Below are 18,159 nucleotides of genomic sequence, written 5' to 3'. Positions count from 1 at the left end.
TTTTTTTACAGGTACACATTTTTTTAACAGGTACAAATCACGACTTTTACAGATACAAATTTAGACTTTTTTTACAAGTTAGTTTTGCACCATATTTACCTCCATAGAAATGTCATTTCTGTTTTGGTAAATAAATGGTTAAATAGAACAAATTGTGACTCCTGTCGTGAAGCTCAAAGCACTGCTGTATGCTGGTGCTACTTACAACTTCATAACATTGTTTGTGATACTTATCCACTGGAACCCAAGTGTGATACAATGAGTAAACGTTAAAACAAATAAATATATAAAAAAATATATATATATATATATATAAAAGGACAAATATAACTTATGAAGACACCTTTTTGGGACAGAAGGCAAAATACTCACTTAAGCCACGGTGCGGCAAGATAGCCAGTTAGCTAGCTAGCTCCGCCGTAACTGTCTGGATGACTTTGACAGCTCACAATTGTCTTTGCAATTATTTTTCAAGATAAATAAGTCCTTCAGTGGTCATGGTCCAATAATTACTACTTTCTAGAGCTGTGCGATACTTGAGATTTTGGTATTGATTACCAAGTAAATACTGGTGCCAGTATCGCCGATACCCAGACCTATACCAAGTACTTTTAAGTTCATAATTAAATAACATGCTGTTGTTTTTTTGTGTTGCAAATTAAACTTTCTTGTTGGGTTCTTAAAAATGCCATATCCTCAACAGAAACATGCCTAGTTGTTTAAAGAACTGACGAGGAACTGAGAGGAGCTGACACACCTGATGCTTGGGAGAGCGGGGATCCCTCCGTCGTCCTTGCCCTGTGACTGCGGGTCTGCGTAACCTCCTGCAGCCGATGATCCGTCCGGATGGCAAAGGCAATGAGGGAATCCAAGTCCGGTGGCAGATCAACAGATGAGCAGCTCTTGGATGGACGTCGCCAGGCCTTTGAGGAATAAGTAATAAGTAGGCTTTGGCTGAGCTTCACTTCAAATTTTGTACAATAACAGCATGTGCAAGAGAGCTTACTACCTGGCCTATATTTCTTATTTTCTTTTTGAAAATAAATCTTAAATAAATCGCCTAAGTCATTTCTTTCCACCAACCATTTGCATCATGAGATTATTTAGGCAAAAAATAATATTTTTTGCACACAAAAAAAGACATAGGCCATTATTTTAGGAGGGTGACAATATGTATTTTTTGGACTAATGAGTCTTTTCATACAAGTTTGATAGCACAAGATTAATATTCAAATCTAAAAGAAAGTGCTGCTCAGCACTCCGAAAAGATATGGGAAAACCCCTCCCCTTCGAGCCAATTAAAGGAAGTCTGGCAACTGGCAACATGCCACCTCAATGTAGTACTTCAGGCTCCAGGTTCATTTGAGTTGGAAAATGAATAAGTCGAAATTCAAAAAATTCAAAGAACAGAACACTGACCATTTGTTGTTCTTTGGCGTTCAATAATAATAAAAAGGTAATTAATCGTATTATTGGTTTCTTTGTTATTTAAGCTTGTAACAAAATAACTGTGGCATGAGTGCGAAAGAAGCCCTTGTAAGTACAATCAGGAACACCATAATTAGCCCAGTGGGCCCCAGATGGGAGATAAATGGGTTGCCCATGTGGGTTTTAGCTAAGGCCCATATGAGGCCCAACTTGAGCCCATCTGAGCAAAAATTGGTTAAAAGTAGAGGGTGATTGACAAAGAATACACCAAAATCATTATGGGATATTTCAAAAATGAAAAACGAAAGAAAACTCTATCTTGGACACACGTGTTGTACTTACGGTACCTTCACGTTTTTATTTCAGGTTTTACAAATGCTCAATGTGGCCACCACCGGCAGTACAGACAACATCAAGCCGATATGAGAATTCCTCCCAAACCTCAGAATGTCGCAGTTAACCGTATTGTTGATTATAGCTGTTATTTGATCTTTCATGTCATCGATATTTGCTGGAAGTGTTGGAACATCAACTTTGTCTTTGTCTAACATATTCAGCACCTACAACCGCCCCAACAACATGAAAAAGTCACATGCAGTGAGGTCCGGGTATCTGGCAGGTGAAGGTATTATTGGATTACTATATTAAATGTAATCTTTGCGTGTTCAAAAATAATTGAAAAATGAGATCTGATGAAGAAGCCTTCTTTGCAAAGAATTGATTTTAGGAGCTCCTAAAAGACACAAGAGAAAATGCTTACATTCGAAGGTGATGTTAAGCCTCGAGTGTGTCAATATGAAAACACACAGTCGCTTTATAGATGAAAAAAGCATACTCCCCCTGAGGCTGGACAAAGGGTTAGTAATTATACTAGGCAGACAAGTGATACACCGACATGTTTTACTCCAACTCCCCGTCCAAGCCGGAAATATATGATTAGACAGGTAATGCCATGAGACCTTGACTCCCTCAAACCCACAGTGTTATCTACATGAGAACTTGAGAACTTGACTCCCATCACATTCCTATCTCACCAGCTGGAAGAGAGTGAAAAAGTTCCAATATACTTCATAACAACATCATCACAGTTATATTCATTACAATACACAGTTATATTTCCAATATATGTTTATAAGTAAATTCATAAACAGTAAAAATATAAATTGAAAATGTTAAATGTCTTCACAGGCCATGAGTAGAGAGCGAGGTCTGTAGCACCTTACCTACCAATTCAGCGCTGATAAGCTTGAACCCCAAGATGTTAATGGGGCGGTGCTCCAACTTGTTGAAAAATGAATCATCGAATAACAGCTGCGGAATCAACATGGTGGACCATGACTTCCTGAGTCACGTTTGAGAGGAATTCTCATATCGACTTGATGTTGTCTGTGCTGCCGGTGGTAGCCACATTGGCCACGTGTGAAGCATGAAATCAAAACTTGAAGGCACGTACAACAAGTGTCCAAGCTTGAGTTTTCGATTGTTTTGAATTTTTGAAAAATTGCGTGTTGATTTTTGGCGTATTCTTTTTTTAATCACCCTGTAAGTAAAAAAATCAGGCTGAGATTTTTGGGAGCAGATTTCAACTCCTGAAGTGTAATTGTAATATTTTCAGATTTAAATTGTTCCCCAAACTAGGCGTTATTTAACAGAGTTGCTGATTAGAGAAGTAATTAATTAAGCTCCAACTTCTTCGAATTGGCACTTCTCAGGTTTCCATTTCCTTTTTCTCGCTTGTCACAGGTAACACTGACATTCGGGCAAAAGAAATTTGGGCACTGGAAGTAATTTTCATTTATAGAAGAGACTTCCCAAAACCTGGACTGCTAATTTTTGATCTTAAATGATAGGCCGATGTAACGTTAAAAGTATTTAAAACATCAAACTTGTCATGTGGCTGTATAGCTAAGTGGTTAGGGCTTCTGACTTTGCTTCCATGGTACCCTGTTTAAAAAGCCTCTCACGGTAATCATTTTTTAGGAGTCAACTTTTTGCTTTATTGATTGTTTGTTATAATGTAAAGCTATGTTTGGCTTTTGAAACATGACATATTTGTTTGATGAAGCCATACAGTAAATGAATCATGACAAAAAGTCAGTATATGCAGACACATTTGACTGCAAAATTGATACTCATGGGGTTTCATCTCACCATCGCTCACATCAATTTTTACAGTCAATGTCAATCAATAAATCATTACTTTCACACCATAGGAAGCAAACACCATGGCTGAGAAGTCATTTTTTCTCATACCATCCAGAGTCATGGTTTCATTAACTAAAATTCACACATATGTATACCAGTCTTGTTCAACATTTAGAATTGTGAGGAATTAACAGATTTTTGTGTCATTGTGATTTTTAGAGGTGATTTCAATGAATGGACCATCAATTGCAATATATGCAAAGTGGTGTCGGCCGCTGGTGATAATTGATCACTGATTGGCTGTTATCTAGCCAATCAGTGATTGAGATAGAAGTAGATTATAAGGTAGTACACAACAGCAAAGCAATGAATAATAAATAAAATAGCTAGTAAATGAAGCGCCGCAAAAATGTGTTGTATTATGTGGTATATAGGTTTCTATATATATATATATGTGCATTTTATTTCATGAAATTAAAAGACTGTGGATGATATGATTAACAATGACTTGTCAGTTTCAGCGTGGATTGCGAGCAGATGAACATACACATGCATGCACACATGAATGCCGCTCAGTGAAATGTTGTGTCACCCTGGCCACCAACTTGAAACGTTTCTGGCTATACCCCGAACATCACTTAGGCAAGAAGAAAGACAAAGAGATGATGTTATGTAATGCAAAACACACCCAGGCACAAGTTTCCAACACCGGAAGGACGCTAGCGCCTACTGTTTGCAAATATTACAAAACGTTGACCTGCCAATACAATATTATATTTTCTCGAGGCGATAATTGCCTAACTGCACAACACGGAAAAAAACTAAATAATAAGCCTTTCTTCAAATGACAAGTAAATTGCAACTTACAGTAGAGTACCAAATTCCTTTCAGCCCAGAATATTAGTCATCATTTTAGGTGTCAATCTGGAACAATAGAGTAGAAGGAACTCTTTAATGATGTTTTTTCCCTTTCAGTTTTTCAAATTCACTTACAAATTAAAAATGCATGGTGGCAGACAACCACAATTTTTCCACCAAGCAATTCGTAGTAATATGCTGGATGGGAGATTCAATAGTAAATGGTCTTTCACTTGTATTGCGCTTTTCCACCTGTTCAGGCCCTCAAAGCACTGCACACTAACATCGCATTCACCTACTGGAGGTTCAGTACATTACTCAAGGATTCTTCGAAATGGGCAAACTGAGCCATGCCGCCCCACAATGACTTGTACAATGGAGTTCCTGGCATTATTCATTTACTACCCTTAATGACATTCTCTGCATTTAGAACCAATGACAACGCAGATAATTCACCAATTCACAAAAATAATAATTGAAGAAAGAAAAGATCAATATATATATATATATATATATATATATATATGATTTATACTTGTGTGTATATACTGTATATACTGTATATATACAAGTATATATCATATATACATACACACACACACACACACACACACACACACACACACACACACACACACACACACACACACACTTTTAGTTGTTTTTGTCTTGTTATTGTTATTGATTCAGTCCAGCCTCAAGTGTCATTATTCCTTACAACAAACCATGGAAACTTCCATATAAGGGCTTGATTTGAGGCGATGGAATACACACACCCTATGTCCAAACTATAAAATGAGATGAAGCACCAGTTACCAAAAGCACACCTGGCAGCACTGGTAAGTATTACTCCTTTGTTACCTGCATTGTTTTGACTTCAAATTCTCTCTCACACATACTTACACACTTTTAACGATTTGCCTTCAGTTTTATTTTATTTCTTCATTTTTAGACAACAGCAACACCATGACGCCAATTGTCATCACTGTTCTGCTCCTGTCTGTTGCATCTGTTTCTCCAGTAAGATCAAGTTTACAAACCCATAATAAACAGTTTAGCAGTAGATAACTATAGGATTTTGGTGTTTTCAAAGTTTAACTTTTTGCATTGTATTTGCAATGTATGTATGGGTTGATTTCATATCATTTGTTTAATGACAGTGAAGACATTAGACACATTTATTTGTTTTGCTAATATGAGTATTTGAATTATTGGCAGTTGTTATCATTGAAATCGTGTTGTTACTAAGAAAAAATAAATCTTAGTACATTAATATTTTTCAAACTTTTAATGGCAAAAAGTATTTACGGTTAAGAAATGAACATTCATGATTTACAACGTGCGAACGTTCTGAACATTCTAATTCCATCTTTGGATGTATAGGATTGTTCTCCTGTTGCTTAATATGCCTTTACATAAAAATGAACGCAAAACCACTTAAGTGCCTATAGTGTTCCCCTTTTTTTTCTTTTTCTTTTTTAAATCTTCTGCAACTGGTCCGTCTTTTTCACTCAAGCTTTACCGTTAATGCCATTGTTGAGAGCCTCATTATGTTGTTACAATACACCAGAGGGATCTGTGAGCTGAAGAGCTAGGATGAAACAGCCATGAAAACCAAGATTTAAAAACTGATTTATCTTTTGTTTGTTTGTTTGTTTAAGGTCGCAATAAATAGAAAAAGCAGAACGACAACTGGTACGTAAAATCATATGGAACTGTACAACTGTTATAGTGCTTCTTTGTGACTGCATTTTGTTGTCGTTATTTTTCCAGAAGAATCTGGGACTTTTGTGAAAATTGAAAATGCAAATGCAAATGTTACCTCAAGTAAGTATTTTCATTTGAAAAATAAAACATGTCAATGAAAGGCAGAATTTTGCGGACATATTATGGAAATATTGACCTAATGACAGTTTGAACGACACTGTCTGTTAAACATTACATACCTCACTGTCTGAATATTTGTTGTCTGTCATTCTACAGCCGCCCACCTGATACACGGGGACATTATGGTTAACACGGACAATGATGATGGTATTTTGAGGAATGCTGTCCCCTGCACCAGGGCGGGATGTAAATGGCCTAAAACCGGAAGGAATGTCAAAATCCCCTATGAAATCTCCAATGTGTTCAGTAAGTCATAATGTAACCCTCAGCTGTTATTGTTGTCATATTTGTTCCCATCAGGGGTCGCCAAAGAAAGTCCGTCAAATGATTTGTTTGGCATGATTTGAACACTAGATGCCTATCCATACAAAGCCCCCTTTTTTTTCATCCCCAAACAGGGTTTGGACCCCATCAGTGGCTTTGTAATGGGGCACTATGACCTCAGTGTTAAGTGTAAAAGTGATAAATGATCAAGCTTACCATAAGCTGATGTATCTGGCATTGGGTCCTTTCCATCTAAATAAACAATGAGAAATGTGTTGAGACCAATCCCACTTCATCCATCCATCCATTTTCTTGGCCGCTTTTCCTCACTAGGGTCGCGGGGGTGCTGGAGCCTATCCCAGCTGGCTTCGGGCAGTAGGCGGGGTACACCCTGAACTGGTTGCCAGCCAATCGCAGGGCACACAGAGACGAACAACCACACTCACATTCACACCTAGGGACAATTTGGAGTGTTCAATTAACCTGCCATGCATGTTTTTTTTTTGGAATGTGGGAGGAAACCGGAGTACCCGGTGAAAACCCACGCAAGCACGGGGAGAACATGCAAACTCCACCCAGGAAGGCCGAAGCCCGGACTCGATCTCACGTCCTCTGCACTGGGAGGCGGACGTGCTAACCAGTCAGCCACCGCAATCCCACTTCAGAAACGTCAAATTAGATGAACGCACACTAAATAGAATCATGAATAATACTACCGTATTTAACATCAGGATATATAAATTTTAAAAAAGCTATTTTTTAAAAATGAATAGTCATATTTTGACAATTGTTTTTATATAAGATAGTCCATTGATGAGCTCAAATTTTGTCCACTGTAAGATTAGCTTTTATGTCAAAGAAATTTTAGTTTAGTGACAAAGTGACTCATCTTTAAAGGGTTACTTTAAGTAGCACTTTGATCAATGAGTGTGTGTGCGTGTGTGTGTCTGCAGCCAGAAAACAGAAGAGAACAATAGAAAAAGCCCTGAGAGAGTTTAAAGAAGGAGAGCACACAACCTGCATTCGCTTTGTCAAGAAGACTGAAAATGATACAAACTTTATATCCTTCATATCTGCTGCCACTGGGTAAGAATTATATAAGCATTTAGCAACTCTATGACCTTGACTAAACTCGTTCATGGAAGTTTTTATTTTGTCAATGCTATTGTTTTTCAGCTAATGTGCACACAAAAAAGTCCTCCATCTTTGAGTTGATGGACTAGAATTGCTCAACTTTGCAAATCATGCAGTTAGGATGCTGATTTCGATCACTCAACTTGATATTTATAGAACACTTTAAAACAACCACCACTGTTTTTTCAAGATAGAGCCCAGGGGCAGCATATGCAATGAAAACAGCCGAGGCCTCAGAATTGAACCCTGCGGAACACCATACGTTGCATTAGACATGTGAGGTCATATTGCACATACCGATCACTTTCTTGTTTTGCTCAACAGTATGAAGGGATAACAATAATAAAGAAGTCACACATCTTACAATCACAACAGTTACTAGTGAGAAAACCAAATTCTCGGCAGCACAGACAGGGTTATTACAGTTTTGAAATTTTAGTTAGTTTTTATTTCATTTCAAGTTTTGTTTTTTACATTTACTCGCAGTTAATTCTAATTAGTTTTCAGGGTGGTTTTGTTGGTTATCATTAGTTTTATTTTATTTTTTTAAATGTTGAGTTTTAGTTTAGTTGTACTGTAGTTAGTTTCAGTATTAGTTTTCATCTTTTTTTTTTTTTACTGTGTATTACTTTTGCGCAATAGTTAATAAACAGTATGGTAAAATGAAAAAAAGTAACACATTTATGACCTACCGTTGCATTTGGACTGAGTTAAATGAAAAAACAGGTGAGCCGAGCCATCAAAAGTCAAGCAGGCAAAATTGGAAGGTGTTTTTCTATTGGCTGCTGCTAGATGACATTACTTCTGTGTGACACACTTTCAAACGTCTTTATTCCAGTTAATATCGAAAAAAATATACTTAGAATCACATTTGAAATCATCCCTAAAAGCTCATGTATTAAATTAATTACCAAAGCCTAAAATGAAGGACATTTTTTTTTCCATAATTATACTTAATTTTAGTTAGTTTTGTAAATATAAAATGTAGTTTCAGTTCATTTTAGTTTTTTCGATAACTAAAATAACCTTGAGCACAGATAGGCCAAGCAATGTAGCGTGATCACCTGCAGCCAATGATGGCAATGACTGACTCACCAAACATCTGGGGCTCGAACAAACCCAAGTGAAGAACCATTGATTTAAATATAGTATTTTCTACATCCCCCTCCATTTTGCTGAAACTTAAGAATTCAGATAAGTCAATGAGATCATCACATCACTTGATTTTGTTTGTTTGTGTGCCAGGTGTTGGTCCTACCTTGGTCGACAAGTATATGGACAGCAAATCTCCTTGCAGCAAAACGGTTGTGTGTTCAAAGACATTGTGCAGCACGAGGTTCTCCATGCACTTGGATTCCATCATGAGCACGTCCGATCCGACAGAGACGACAACGTCATCATTAATTTTCAGAACATTCAACCAGGTCAGCTTGTCAACATATCTTGTACAGAACTAGTACTGGAAGCACTTGAGAGCATATTTAAAATGGTTCTGGAAATTTGCTTGTGTAAAGTAACCACTTCACGCTTACTGTCGATTGGATGATGGATACTTTTTATCAGAATGGCATTCACATTATCATGTCTATTACGTCTTACTGAAAGAATTTTAAATGAAGTTCCATGTTTTGTTTTGCTTTATCCTTGTATGCAGGTGCGGAAAGAAACTTTCGGATTTCAAACACAAACAACTTGGGTACACCCTATGATTTTGACTCAGTGATGCATTACGGCAAGTGAGTAAATCTGTCCAACCATGAAAAAAATCCTATCCATTTCTATGTACACGCCTTTAACTTGCTGTTTTCTAACATCCACTCACAACAGATGTTTGATCCATCGATAATATGTACATGTAATATATATTGTCATTTGTTTTGTAAAATTTTCAAAAACATGAATGGTCATCTGCAATGGGATGCTAACATTTATTTTATAATAATTTAATATTGTGGTGACGTAAATTGATGACAAAACCCACACGTTAAATTGTGTTGTTTGTAGAAATTACTTCAGCAAAAATGGACAACCAACCATAGTTCCCAGAAATAGTTCTGTCACAAGTTTTGGCACTGCGACAGAGATGAATGCCAATGATTATGCACGTGTCAACAGACTTTACGAGTGCTGTGAGTTAACACTTTGTCTGATACTTTATGAAGAAACACTTGCTGTAAAACACACGTCTGCTTTACTAGATAAGGTAGCCTGTTAATTGCTTTTTTGTTTTTTGTTTTCACCAATCAGAAACTTCATGACACAGGTCCCATTGAGGTCACCAGTGATACATGCTTCACACGACAGCAAATTGAAGGACTCAGCATATCATTTTAAACACATTGGCACTTATTTATATAATGCAGTAATGTAAATATACTTGAATTAAAAAATAAATCAATACATTTTAAAGAAGTCATTATGTGACTTTTGTCATTAAGGTTCCTTCTCATCTTCCTTGTTTTTGTTTTACGTTTGTATTTGACTTTGTTTCCTGTTGTGTTTTATCTTGTTGTTCATATCTTGTTCTGTTAATTTTTTTGTTTCCACCTGTGCTCGTCAATCCGATCCCTTGTGTCTTTCAATCAGCTCCCTCGGCCACTTGTGTCTTGTCCAGATGTTCCTCGTTGTTTATTCAGTTTGCTTATATTTAGGCCCCGTCCGGTTTCATTCCTCAAACAATCTTGTACACACGGGAAGCGTTACAAGACTTACTTGTGTCCAAAAGAAGAAGAATCAGTGAAGAAGACGAACACTTTTTTTTATTTTTTTACTTTATTTCAATCTACAGAACAAACATGGCTTTGCATGTATCGAAACAACATGAAGAAGACGAACACAGGAGAAGTGACAATGGCGGGTGATTCAAGTACAACACCGCTTGTTGAACGTAGGAATAAAGAAGCAAAATATTATGCTGCAAAAGCATAAGCAAGCAAAGGAGGCCGCGCAAAACGACTACGACACGGTTATCTGCCATTGTTGATGGCAGACTGCCGGCTCGCACGCAGTCACGTGAGAATTGGCGCATACGTCATCATTCTACGACAATGCGTCGTTATCCAGCTGCGACCATTACGTCATCACTGGAGGAGTATCCTGCATATGGAGTCCAGACGGACGCATATTGAAATTTTTCCACTCTGGAGCCCGGTTTCAAAAGTGATCGGTTTCAAGCTCCTAAACCGCGCCATCATGTGGACAAACGGCCGAAATGGTAAGAAACTTGTGAGGATACATTGAAACGGGCTTTCATGTGGACGGGGCCTTGGTTCCCTGGTTTCTTTTCTGTCATTGGCTACGTTCACACTGCAGGTCTCAATGCTCAATTCGGATGTCTGTCTGCTGTCATATGCCTCCGTAAAGTGACCCGCGTGCACAGAAGAAGAGACGAACTCATGTTGTGTATACGGAAGTAAATACGTGTGGTCCAGTGTGTCAGGTCCAAAGAATTTCATAAGCCCATCGTCGGATCTCATATCTACAGAGGAGCGAGGTGGGAGAAGGTAGAAATAATATTTGTGGAAAAGGAGACGAGCCTTTTCAATCTCCTTGTTGTGAAAGTTGCGTTTCGACAGGGTTCGGAATTGGTCAGAATATGTCGCATTTGTGTTCGGAGTTATTCGTATTTGTCGCCATTATTTATTGAACATTTAAAATTGTTTTGCGAACTGATTGTTTCACCAACATGCACATTTGCTCGTAATCCCTTCAGAATTCATCGTAATTTGTCATGAATGTGTCGGCAAAGTTCGTTCCAAGGTCCCAGTCATAAATTCATTCTGACGCCCAAAAACTTGGTGAGAGAGCACTTGTGTTGAGGCGGAGCACGCTCTGTCTAAAGATGTGCGGCATTAAAATCTTATTTCAAACAAGGAATAACAAAAAGCTAACATATTGTTGAAAATTCCGTTCTAATATTTCCAGATTTCCACATCTGACATGTACTCATAAATTTTGGTGACAATCAGTCATGTTTCTTTTTTGTTTTGTTTTGTTTTTAACATAAAGTGACATAATGCTTTGTTTCTAGCGGCCGGGAGTCATCGCGATGTGAACAATAATAATAATAATACTGCAAATTTAGTTCTAATATTTATTATCATTTATTATCATTAGCACATGTATGCATGAATTTTGGTGACACGTTTTTCATTCATAATGACACCAAAAGGGACCGGTTATTGTGTGTTACCTGCGACAATTTTTTTCTTTCTTTCTCAAAGGAAGAATAGATGAATAAATTATGCCAATACTTGACAATTTTTATAGCACAATACAGTCCAGTCCTTAACAATTTAGTGAGTTCTTTGTTCATCTTAAGCCTGGTTCACACGACAGAAGAATTGGCCCGATTTTAGCCCCGAATTTCCCCAACAATCGTAAGGACTCGCTGACTCGCAAACGATAATCTTAACAGATAATCCTGCCGTAAATTGAAGACATTTAATATTTTCAATTTGTGGTTTTACTGTTTTTGAATTTACTTATAAAGCATATATATATGATATAATCATGAGTGTTTAAAAGAATACAGTGGAATAATGATTTTGTGAACTTTATTTTATCCTCTCACCCTAAAAGCTATTGAAGAAAGGAATGTGCATGATGTTATCAGAGTCTTTTGTCATTAGAGACTAAAAATCTGGGGTCAGATCCTAAATGCATTTGTTCCCCCAGTCAAGAAGGGGAACTGTATGTAAATGTCTGTTTACTAATAAGATTACACATTTGTCCAACCTGGAATCAACATGTCTGTATGTAAACGTCTGCTTACTAATAACATCACACATTTGTTCACTAGGAGTCAACATGTCTGTCCTTTAATCAACTTAGGAGGGGAAGAGGAACCTTTTATCTTTTGAGTATAAATGAGTCGATGTTCTGTAGATTGACACACACTTGGGGGCGCCACATTGCATTCAGATGTGGGTGTCCTGACTGTGTCTTTAGAAGCTTCTAAATAAATTCTTGCAAGAAAACTTCTTCATCAGATCCTGAATACAATTATTTTGGACACGCAAAGATTACACTTAATATAGTAGGTAATAATTCCTTCAAAATGGTGACCCTGACGTGAGCTTTTTCAACAGCTGTGATTGCTCCTGAACACCGGATTTCTAAAGCGCAAAAATATTGACAAGGTGAGTGGACATTTTATCCACGTAGAGAAATTCTGGTTGTTTAGGATCAATACAGTATTTCGTCTGTGCTAAATTGTATTTGGGATCTGTGAACAAGTTAGGGGGGTTAAAGTAGTATTTGTTACGGAGGGACGCGAAAGTCCTCGATTTTGAAAATTACTACGACATTAAACCATGCATGGGAGTTTTTTCCACGGTGGAATAGGCTGTTTTTTTTTTATTTTTACGTATGAATAAGCCGTCCGTATAATTCTACTGGGCGTGCGGAGTGGATTAGCCGCCTGTGTGGTATCATTCACACAAGGTGTGTGCTGTGTGGAATTACTAAACCGAGGGACATAATTCCTCGGTGTGTGTGTGTTGTGTTAAATCAAGCCGCTCGTGTGATATCATTCACATCGGAGTGAGAGCTGTGAAGAAGCCGCGAAAATCCTGGATAAGTTTTTATTAAGTCGCGCATAAAGATGCCCCGTGTTTACGGAAGTGACGTCAAGTCGGAGCGCTCCGCCGTTTGAAATGGCATAAGACATTGAGTACCACGGGGGAATAGGCTGTTGTGGTTGTTGTGGTGTGTTATAAGCCGCTAGTGGTGATCGCACTATGTGTGTGCTGATGTGTGTTGTGAAATAAGCAGCTCGCGTTGATCACGCGTAGTGTTTGCTGAGTTAAACGCCCGTATATCGCGTGTATCGCTACGGTGCGTGGAGTGATATAAAGCCTGCCGTTTTTACGGTTCAAGTGCTGTGTGATATAAGCCGCCCGTGAAGATCCTGGATATATTTATTAAAGTCGCGCAAAAGGTATTTAATATCTGTTTTATTTTCGTCTTGTTTGTATTTGTCTGAAAAAAAAAATAATAATAATAATTTTTTGGGGGGGATTAATGAGAATAGTTTTGATCTGTTATATTGTAGTATCATAAGTGAGACGTCACTGACTTTATAAATATTAAAAACGACTAATTACTACATATTATGGACGAAAAAATTCGACCGTAACTAAGGAGGTTCGATTTGCATAGACTTCCGGTCGAGAGTCAGAATTGGTCGCTAAGCGAACAGTGAGTTCATGATGCTGGACGCATTTCCACCACGGCGTCAACGTAAGTATGAAACTCTTTTATATGAATGAATGCGCACTAATTGTGATAGTGGTTGGTTCTCACCGTTGAGAAATGTGGTGTGTTTGTGGAATTTGATTGTGTAAACAGCGCCAGACGCTGATTACCTCCGTGAAAAACACATCTATAGTTTCTTCGAATGGAAGAAAAGTTAGATCGTGGACCAAATGTTGGTTTGTGCTAGAATGTTAGCGTTGGGTAGATATGTGAAAGTTGCGCGGATGGCGGTGTTAAGTGATTTTTGAGAATGAGGAGGCTGATGCTAAGCTAGCGGCTCTGCCAGCGTACGAGTTGCCATGCACAGGAGATGAGTTTTTGGTAAGACGCTACCGCGCAAATCTGTTTTTAAGGCTAAGGATGAGTTAGCTGCGGGCAGCCGCATCTGTTAAGAAATTGGAACATAAATTGGATGAAGTGTTGACTGTGAAAGATGACCCGCGGGGAAAATTTGAACCAAGCGAGAGCTCTTGGCTTAGAAATGAATTGTTGAGTGTACGCATTTGTTTGTTAAGCTCCATGGTGTGTTGTGGCCACGCGGTTTTTCGTTGTTTGTCTTACAATGTGCGCAACGTGTCTGTGTCGCAGCCGTAACGTTGCGATGAATTGTGCGCGAATAAGTCGACATTTGAGCTATACGTACGTGGTGATGTTATTATTCGACGAAGTAACAGTGTATTTTACAAATGAGTGCGCACTTTGGAGAGGTTTGTGTTCGTCTGTGGTTATTTTATTTTTTGGAGGAGAAATGAGCAACGTTGCGGTGAGAATTATGGTCTTTTGAATTGGTTCAACAACTGAGACGCCACTGAATTAAGTTGAGGAGTTTGTGTTGTGTGTGAGTGTGTTCTGGGTCTAGTTTGGTGAGTTGAAACTGTGAATATGTGAAGCATGTGTGAATTGTGAGTTTAAAGGGGGGATTTGATTTCTTCTTGGTTTTGTGTTATTTCTCCTCAATGCCTTTATGACAATGGAGAGGAACTGAAGTTAAGTGAAAGAAGGACTGAGTTTGTTGGAAGGCAGGTATTTTGTGTCTCCAAAAAAGAGCGAGATAAGATAGGGGGTATATGAATGGCGTCCAGTTTCTTTGTCCTCAAAAAAGGGTGAAAAAGAATGGTAAGCAGGAAATCTGCATATTTGTAAAGTAGGGGAGAATTCTGCCTTTGTCTGTGACAATTTTTAAAGCCCTTCCCCCCATGCTTGATTAGGGACTAAAGGTCTGTGAGGATGGGGGCCGAGAGCTGCTGTTATAAGAAGGTGGTGATTTGTACTGTTGTCTGTTAAAATTAAATTAAACTAGATAAAAAGGACAGGGGAGTGTGTATGATAAGTTTTTCTTCCGCCCCCCTTCTCTCTCTCTCCTTTTTGTCTCCTGTGGGGAGGGGGGTGTGATAAGTTTATTCCTCTCTCCCATTGTGTCCATTTGGGAGACTTGTAGTCTGTTGTGTGTGAATAGCAGGGGTCTTCTAATGCTAATCTGTTAAAATCAAATTGTTCCTGTTAAGCAGAAAGATATAGAGGTCTAGATGATAACTACAGGCCACTATCATATTATTTTTAAAATCAGATCTGTGTTTTTTTATAGTTGAATGAGTAATAAAACCAAATTTTAATATAGTTGAATAAGTAATAAAACCAAATTTTAATTGAAATAGACTTTTCATTTTTGATTTTTTGATTTCCCCTGCATCTCTGATAACTTATTCGTAGGTGTGAAAATGATTTAACCTTTGTCCTTATCTGAGTCCCATTCTAGAAGTCTGGAGAGGACTTTCCTCCAAGTGGCCAGGGTGACTGACAGCTGTCACATTTTCTTAAATTTGAGGTAACACGTAATGAAGATGTCTATGGTAGACATATGCATAAATATAGTACTACTACTTGCTATAGTGTAGTGATCAAATTCAAATAAAACCACAAAATAAATAAATGAATAGATTAGGGGTTTGAAAAAACAAAATATTTTGGGGGAATTTTTTATTTTATTTTTTCTTGGAAATTGAATGACAACAAGCAGTGTTCTCTTGCTATGACAACAAGCAGTGTTCTCTTGCTATGATCTCATCTTCCTCTGTTACGAGGTGTAATGTTTCGAGCAGGTTCAATCTTTGACTGAAAGGTGTTTCACTTGGGTGACTCAACCAAAAAGTGCTGGAAATGGAATGAACAGCATTCTCCTGGTCTGCTTGATGTTCAGAGTGGACGGCGAACTGAACAATGGTCACTTTCGGGGGGGAAGTGACCACACGGACTGCGAAAAGGATGGTACTCTGTAAATCCGCTCGTCCTGTGACTGTTCAATGACTCTTATGCATTGTTTGAGCATAATGTCCAGCAACTTTTTGAGCAGACAGGATTATCATCAATTCTGCCATGATGAACTTTTCCTGAGAACTCCAGTGCACAAAGCCCAGTGCCCGCTTTGAACTTTGCCCTGCATAAACTGCTATCTACAAGGACAGGAAGGAATATGAACTCCGGTTGTGGACTCAAAGTTCTGGAATCATCTGAGTTTGGTGCCTGAGGTCGTATGTTGTATTCTGTTTGTAGACATTTTGCACTCTGTCAGAAGGGAAGATGTGATCTATAGCAACGCAGTTTCGGAAATTGAGAACAGCTTATGTGAATTAGGGTAGTATAAAATTTATTTTAATCTTTAATTCTATATTTTCCGTTGTTTGATGCTTGTTGAATTTGGCCTTCTAATTTTTTTCCCATTTCTCTTTTATAACTTTAGCTTCTAGATTGGACTCAGATGTGGAACACTTACGGCGAATTTGCTGGTTAAATTTTTAATTTTTGATTTATGTCGCAGCACTAATTTTTAATTGGGTCATGATCTGCAAAGTTGCCTGCTGTGTTTTTACAAGCCCCCACTACTCTGTAGAAGAGGTGAGGTCAGGTAGCATTTTAAGAATACTTTTTGGTTGGTTTAAAGTAGGGATTTTGTTTTGTTTTTCTGATTATAACTTGTTTCTTTTACTAGTTGAGATGGCAGATATTTGGAAGATTTGTGACCTGCAATAGATTAATGGGGTTGTTTAAAAAAAAAGATTTTCTTCTCCTCCTGACCCTAAAAGTCCTCCGCTGCAGTATCTTAATTTACATCTGCTTAAGTTGTTTATTTTTCTCACTTTAAGTTGCCTGAACAGGATTCAAATTTACATTACAAACTCTTGCCTCAAAGGCTTTTGTTTTTATGGCTCCTGGCTAGCTCAGCTGGAGATCTTTTTGTAGTTCTGGTGTTGTCCCAATTTGGTTGTTTTTCTAATCTACAGGACACAAGGTGTCTGTTTTTTTTCCTCTTTGAAGCAGCAATTTGGAAGCGGCTGCAGTTTTCACACTCAGGTCTGAAATGATCAAAATTGATCTTTATCAGATGGGGGAATGATTGGTCTGTCTGAGTTTGTTGAAAAGGAAGTCTGATGTGAGAATGACTGGTCTGTCTGTGTATCAAAAGGAAGTCTGATGTGAGAATGAAGTTTGTAAATGAAAATGATTTTGCACACAGATTGGTTTGCTGATCATAATGGTGGGGGCCACATCCACCACATGTGAGCCACGAGGTCCCAGGCTCATCAATCACATCAATTGACCCCGACCGAGGGGGTTGACTAAGCTGCTGATCTGCGCCCACACCAATTGGAGCCATCTAACGGATCCCACCACACCCGTTTGGAGTGCCTTTTCCCTGGGCACACGGAGGAGGTCGCTGAAAGAAGATTCATTGGAGTGCCTTTTCTCTGGGCACGGATTGAGTCACACTGGGAATGAAGTCCCGTGACCTTTCCTGCGATCTCTGGCAGTGAGCCAGGGTTCGGAAAGAGGCTGACAAACGCCTCTTTTTAAAAAAAAAAAATTGACCAACTGTCGAACGCACTTTTCATTCAACAAAGACCTTCATCACGAGATGGCTTCGAGGGACAGACACATCTGCTATTGCGTCGTGACACTTAACCACATCACATAGGGTTATGCCTCACATTTATTATGCCCCTTCCACCGAATTTTTTTTAATGAATCAAACTGAATTTTGACTGCTAAGCCCCTCTATCTATCTTTCTCTCTCTCTCTCTCTCTCTCTCACCTGCTATTCTTATTTCTAAACTCCACACATAAACATTGCTTCATTTTGCGACGATCAAGATTCGCGCTGGACTTTCTCTCTAGACTATTGTGGGATTA

The 18,159-nt window shown here is 38.3% G+C and overlaps 1 protein-coding gene across 3 annotated transcripts in view; it reads left to right on the top strand.

Annotated features, from left to right (window-relative positions):
• LOC144050279 (high choriolytic enzyme 1-like) overlaps positions 1–10,110 on the top strand; it is a 29,195-nt gene extending 19,085 nt beyond the window's left edge. Inside the window, exons 1-10 of one of the 3 annotated variants that reach the window (XM_077563398.1) lie at positions 5,165–5,270; positions 5,384–5,451; positions 6,093–6,126; positions 6,205–6,258; positions 6,415–6,564; positions 7,536–7,668; positions 8,962–9,140; positions 9,371–9,452; positions 9,721–9,845; positions 9,964–10,110. In XM_077563398.1, the coding sequence (XP_077419524.1) occupies positions 5,398–5,451; positions 6,093–6,126; positions 6,205–6,258; positions 6,415–6,564; positions 7,536–7,668; positions 8,962–9,140; positions 9,371–9,452; positions 9,721–9,845; positions 9,964–9,965 (813 nt within the window). In that variant the 5' untranslated portion in view covers positions 5,165–5,270; positions 5,384–5,397 and the 3' untranslated portion in view covers positions 9,966–10,110. Of the gene's footprint in view, positions 1–5,164; positions 5,271–5,383; positions 5,452–6,092; positions 6,127–6,204; positions 6,259–6,414; positions 6,565–7,535; positions 7,669–8,961; positions 9,141–9,370; positions 9,453–9,720; positions 9,846–9,963 lie in introns of those variants that run through there. The other 2 variants (XM_077563396.1, XM_077563399.1) reach the window with 2 other exon arrangements.
• The last annotated feature ends 8,049 nt before the right edge of the window (positions 10,111–18,159 follow it).

This window comes from Vanacampus margaritifer, chromosome 4 (assembly GCF_051991255.1).
Source record: "Vanacampus margaritifer isolate UIUO_Vmar chromosome 4, RoL_Vmar_1.0, whole genome shotgun sequence".
In the NCBI taxonomy this organism is placed as follows: Eukaryota; Metazoa; Chordata; class Actinopteri; order Syngnathiformes; family Syngnathidae; genus Vanacampus; species Vanacampus margaritifer.
This window is presented reverse-complemented; position numbering and strand designations above follow the sequence as displayed.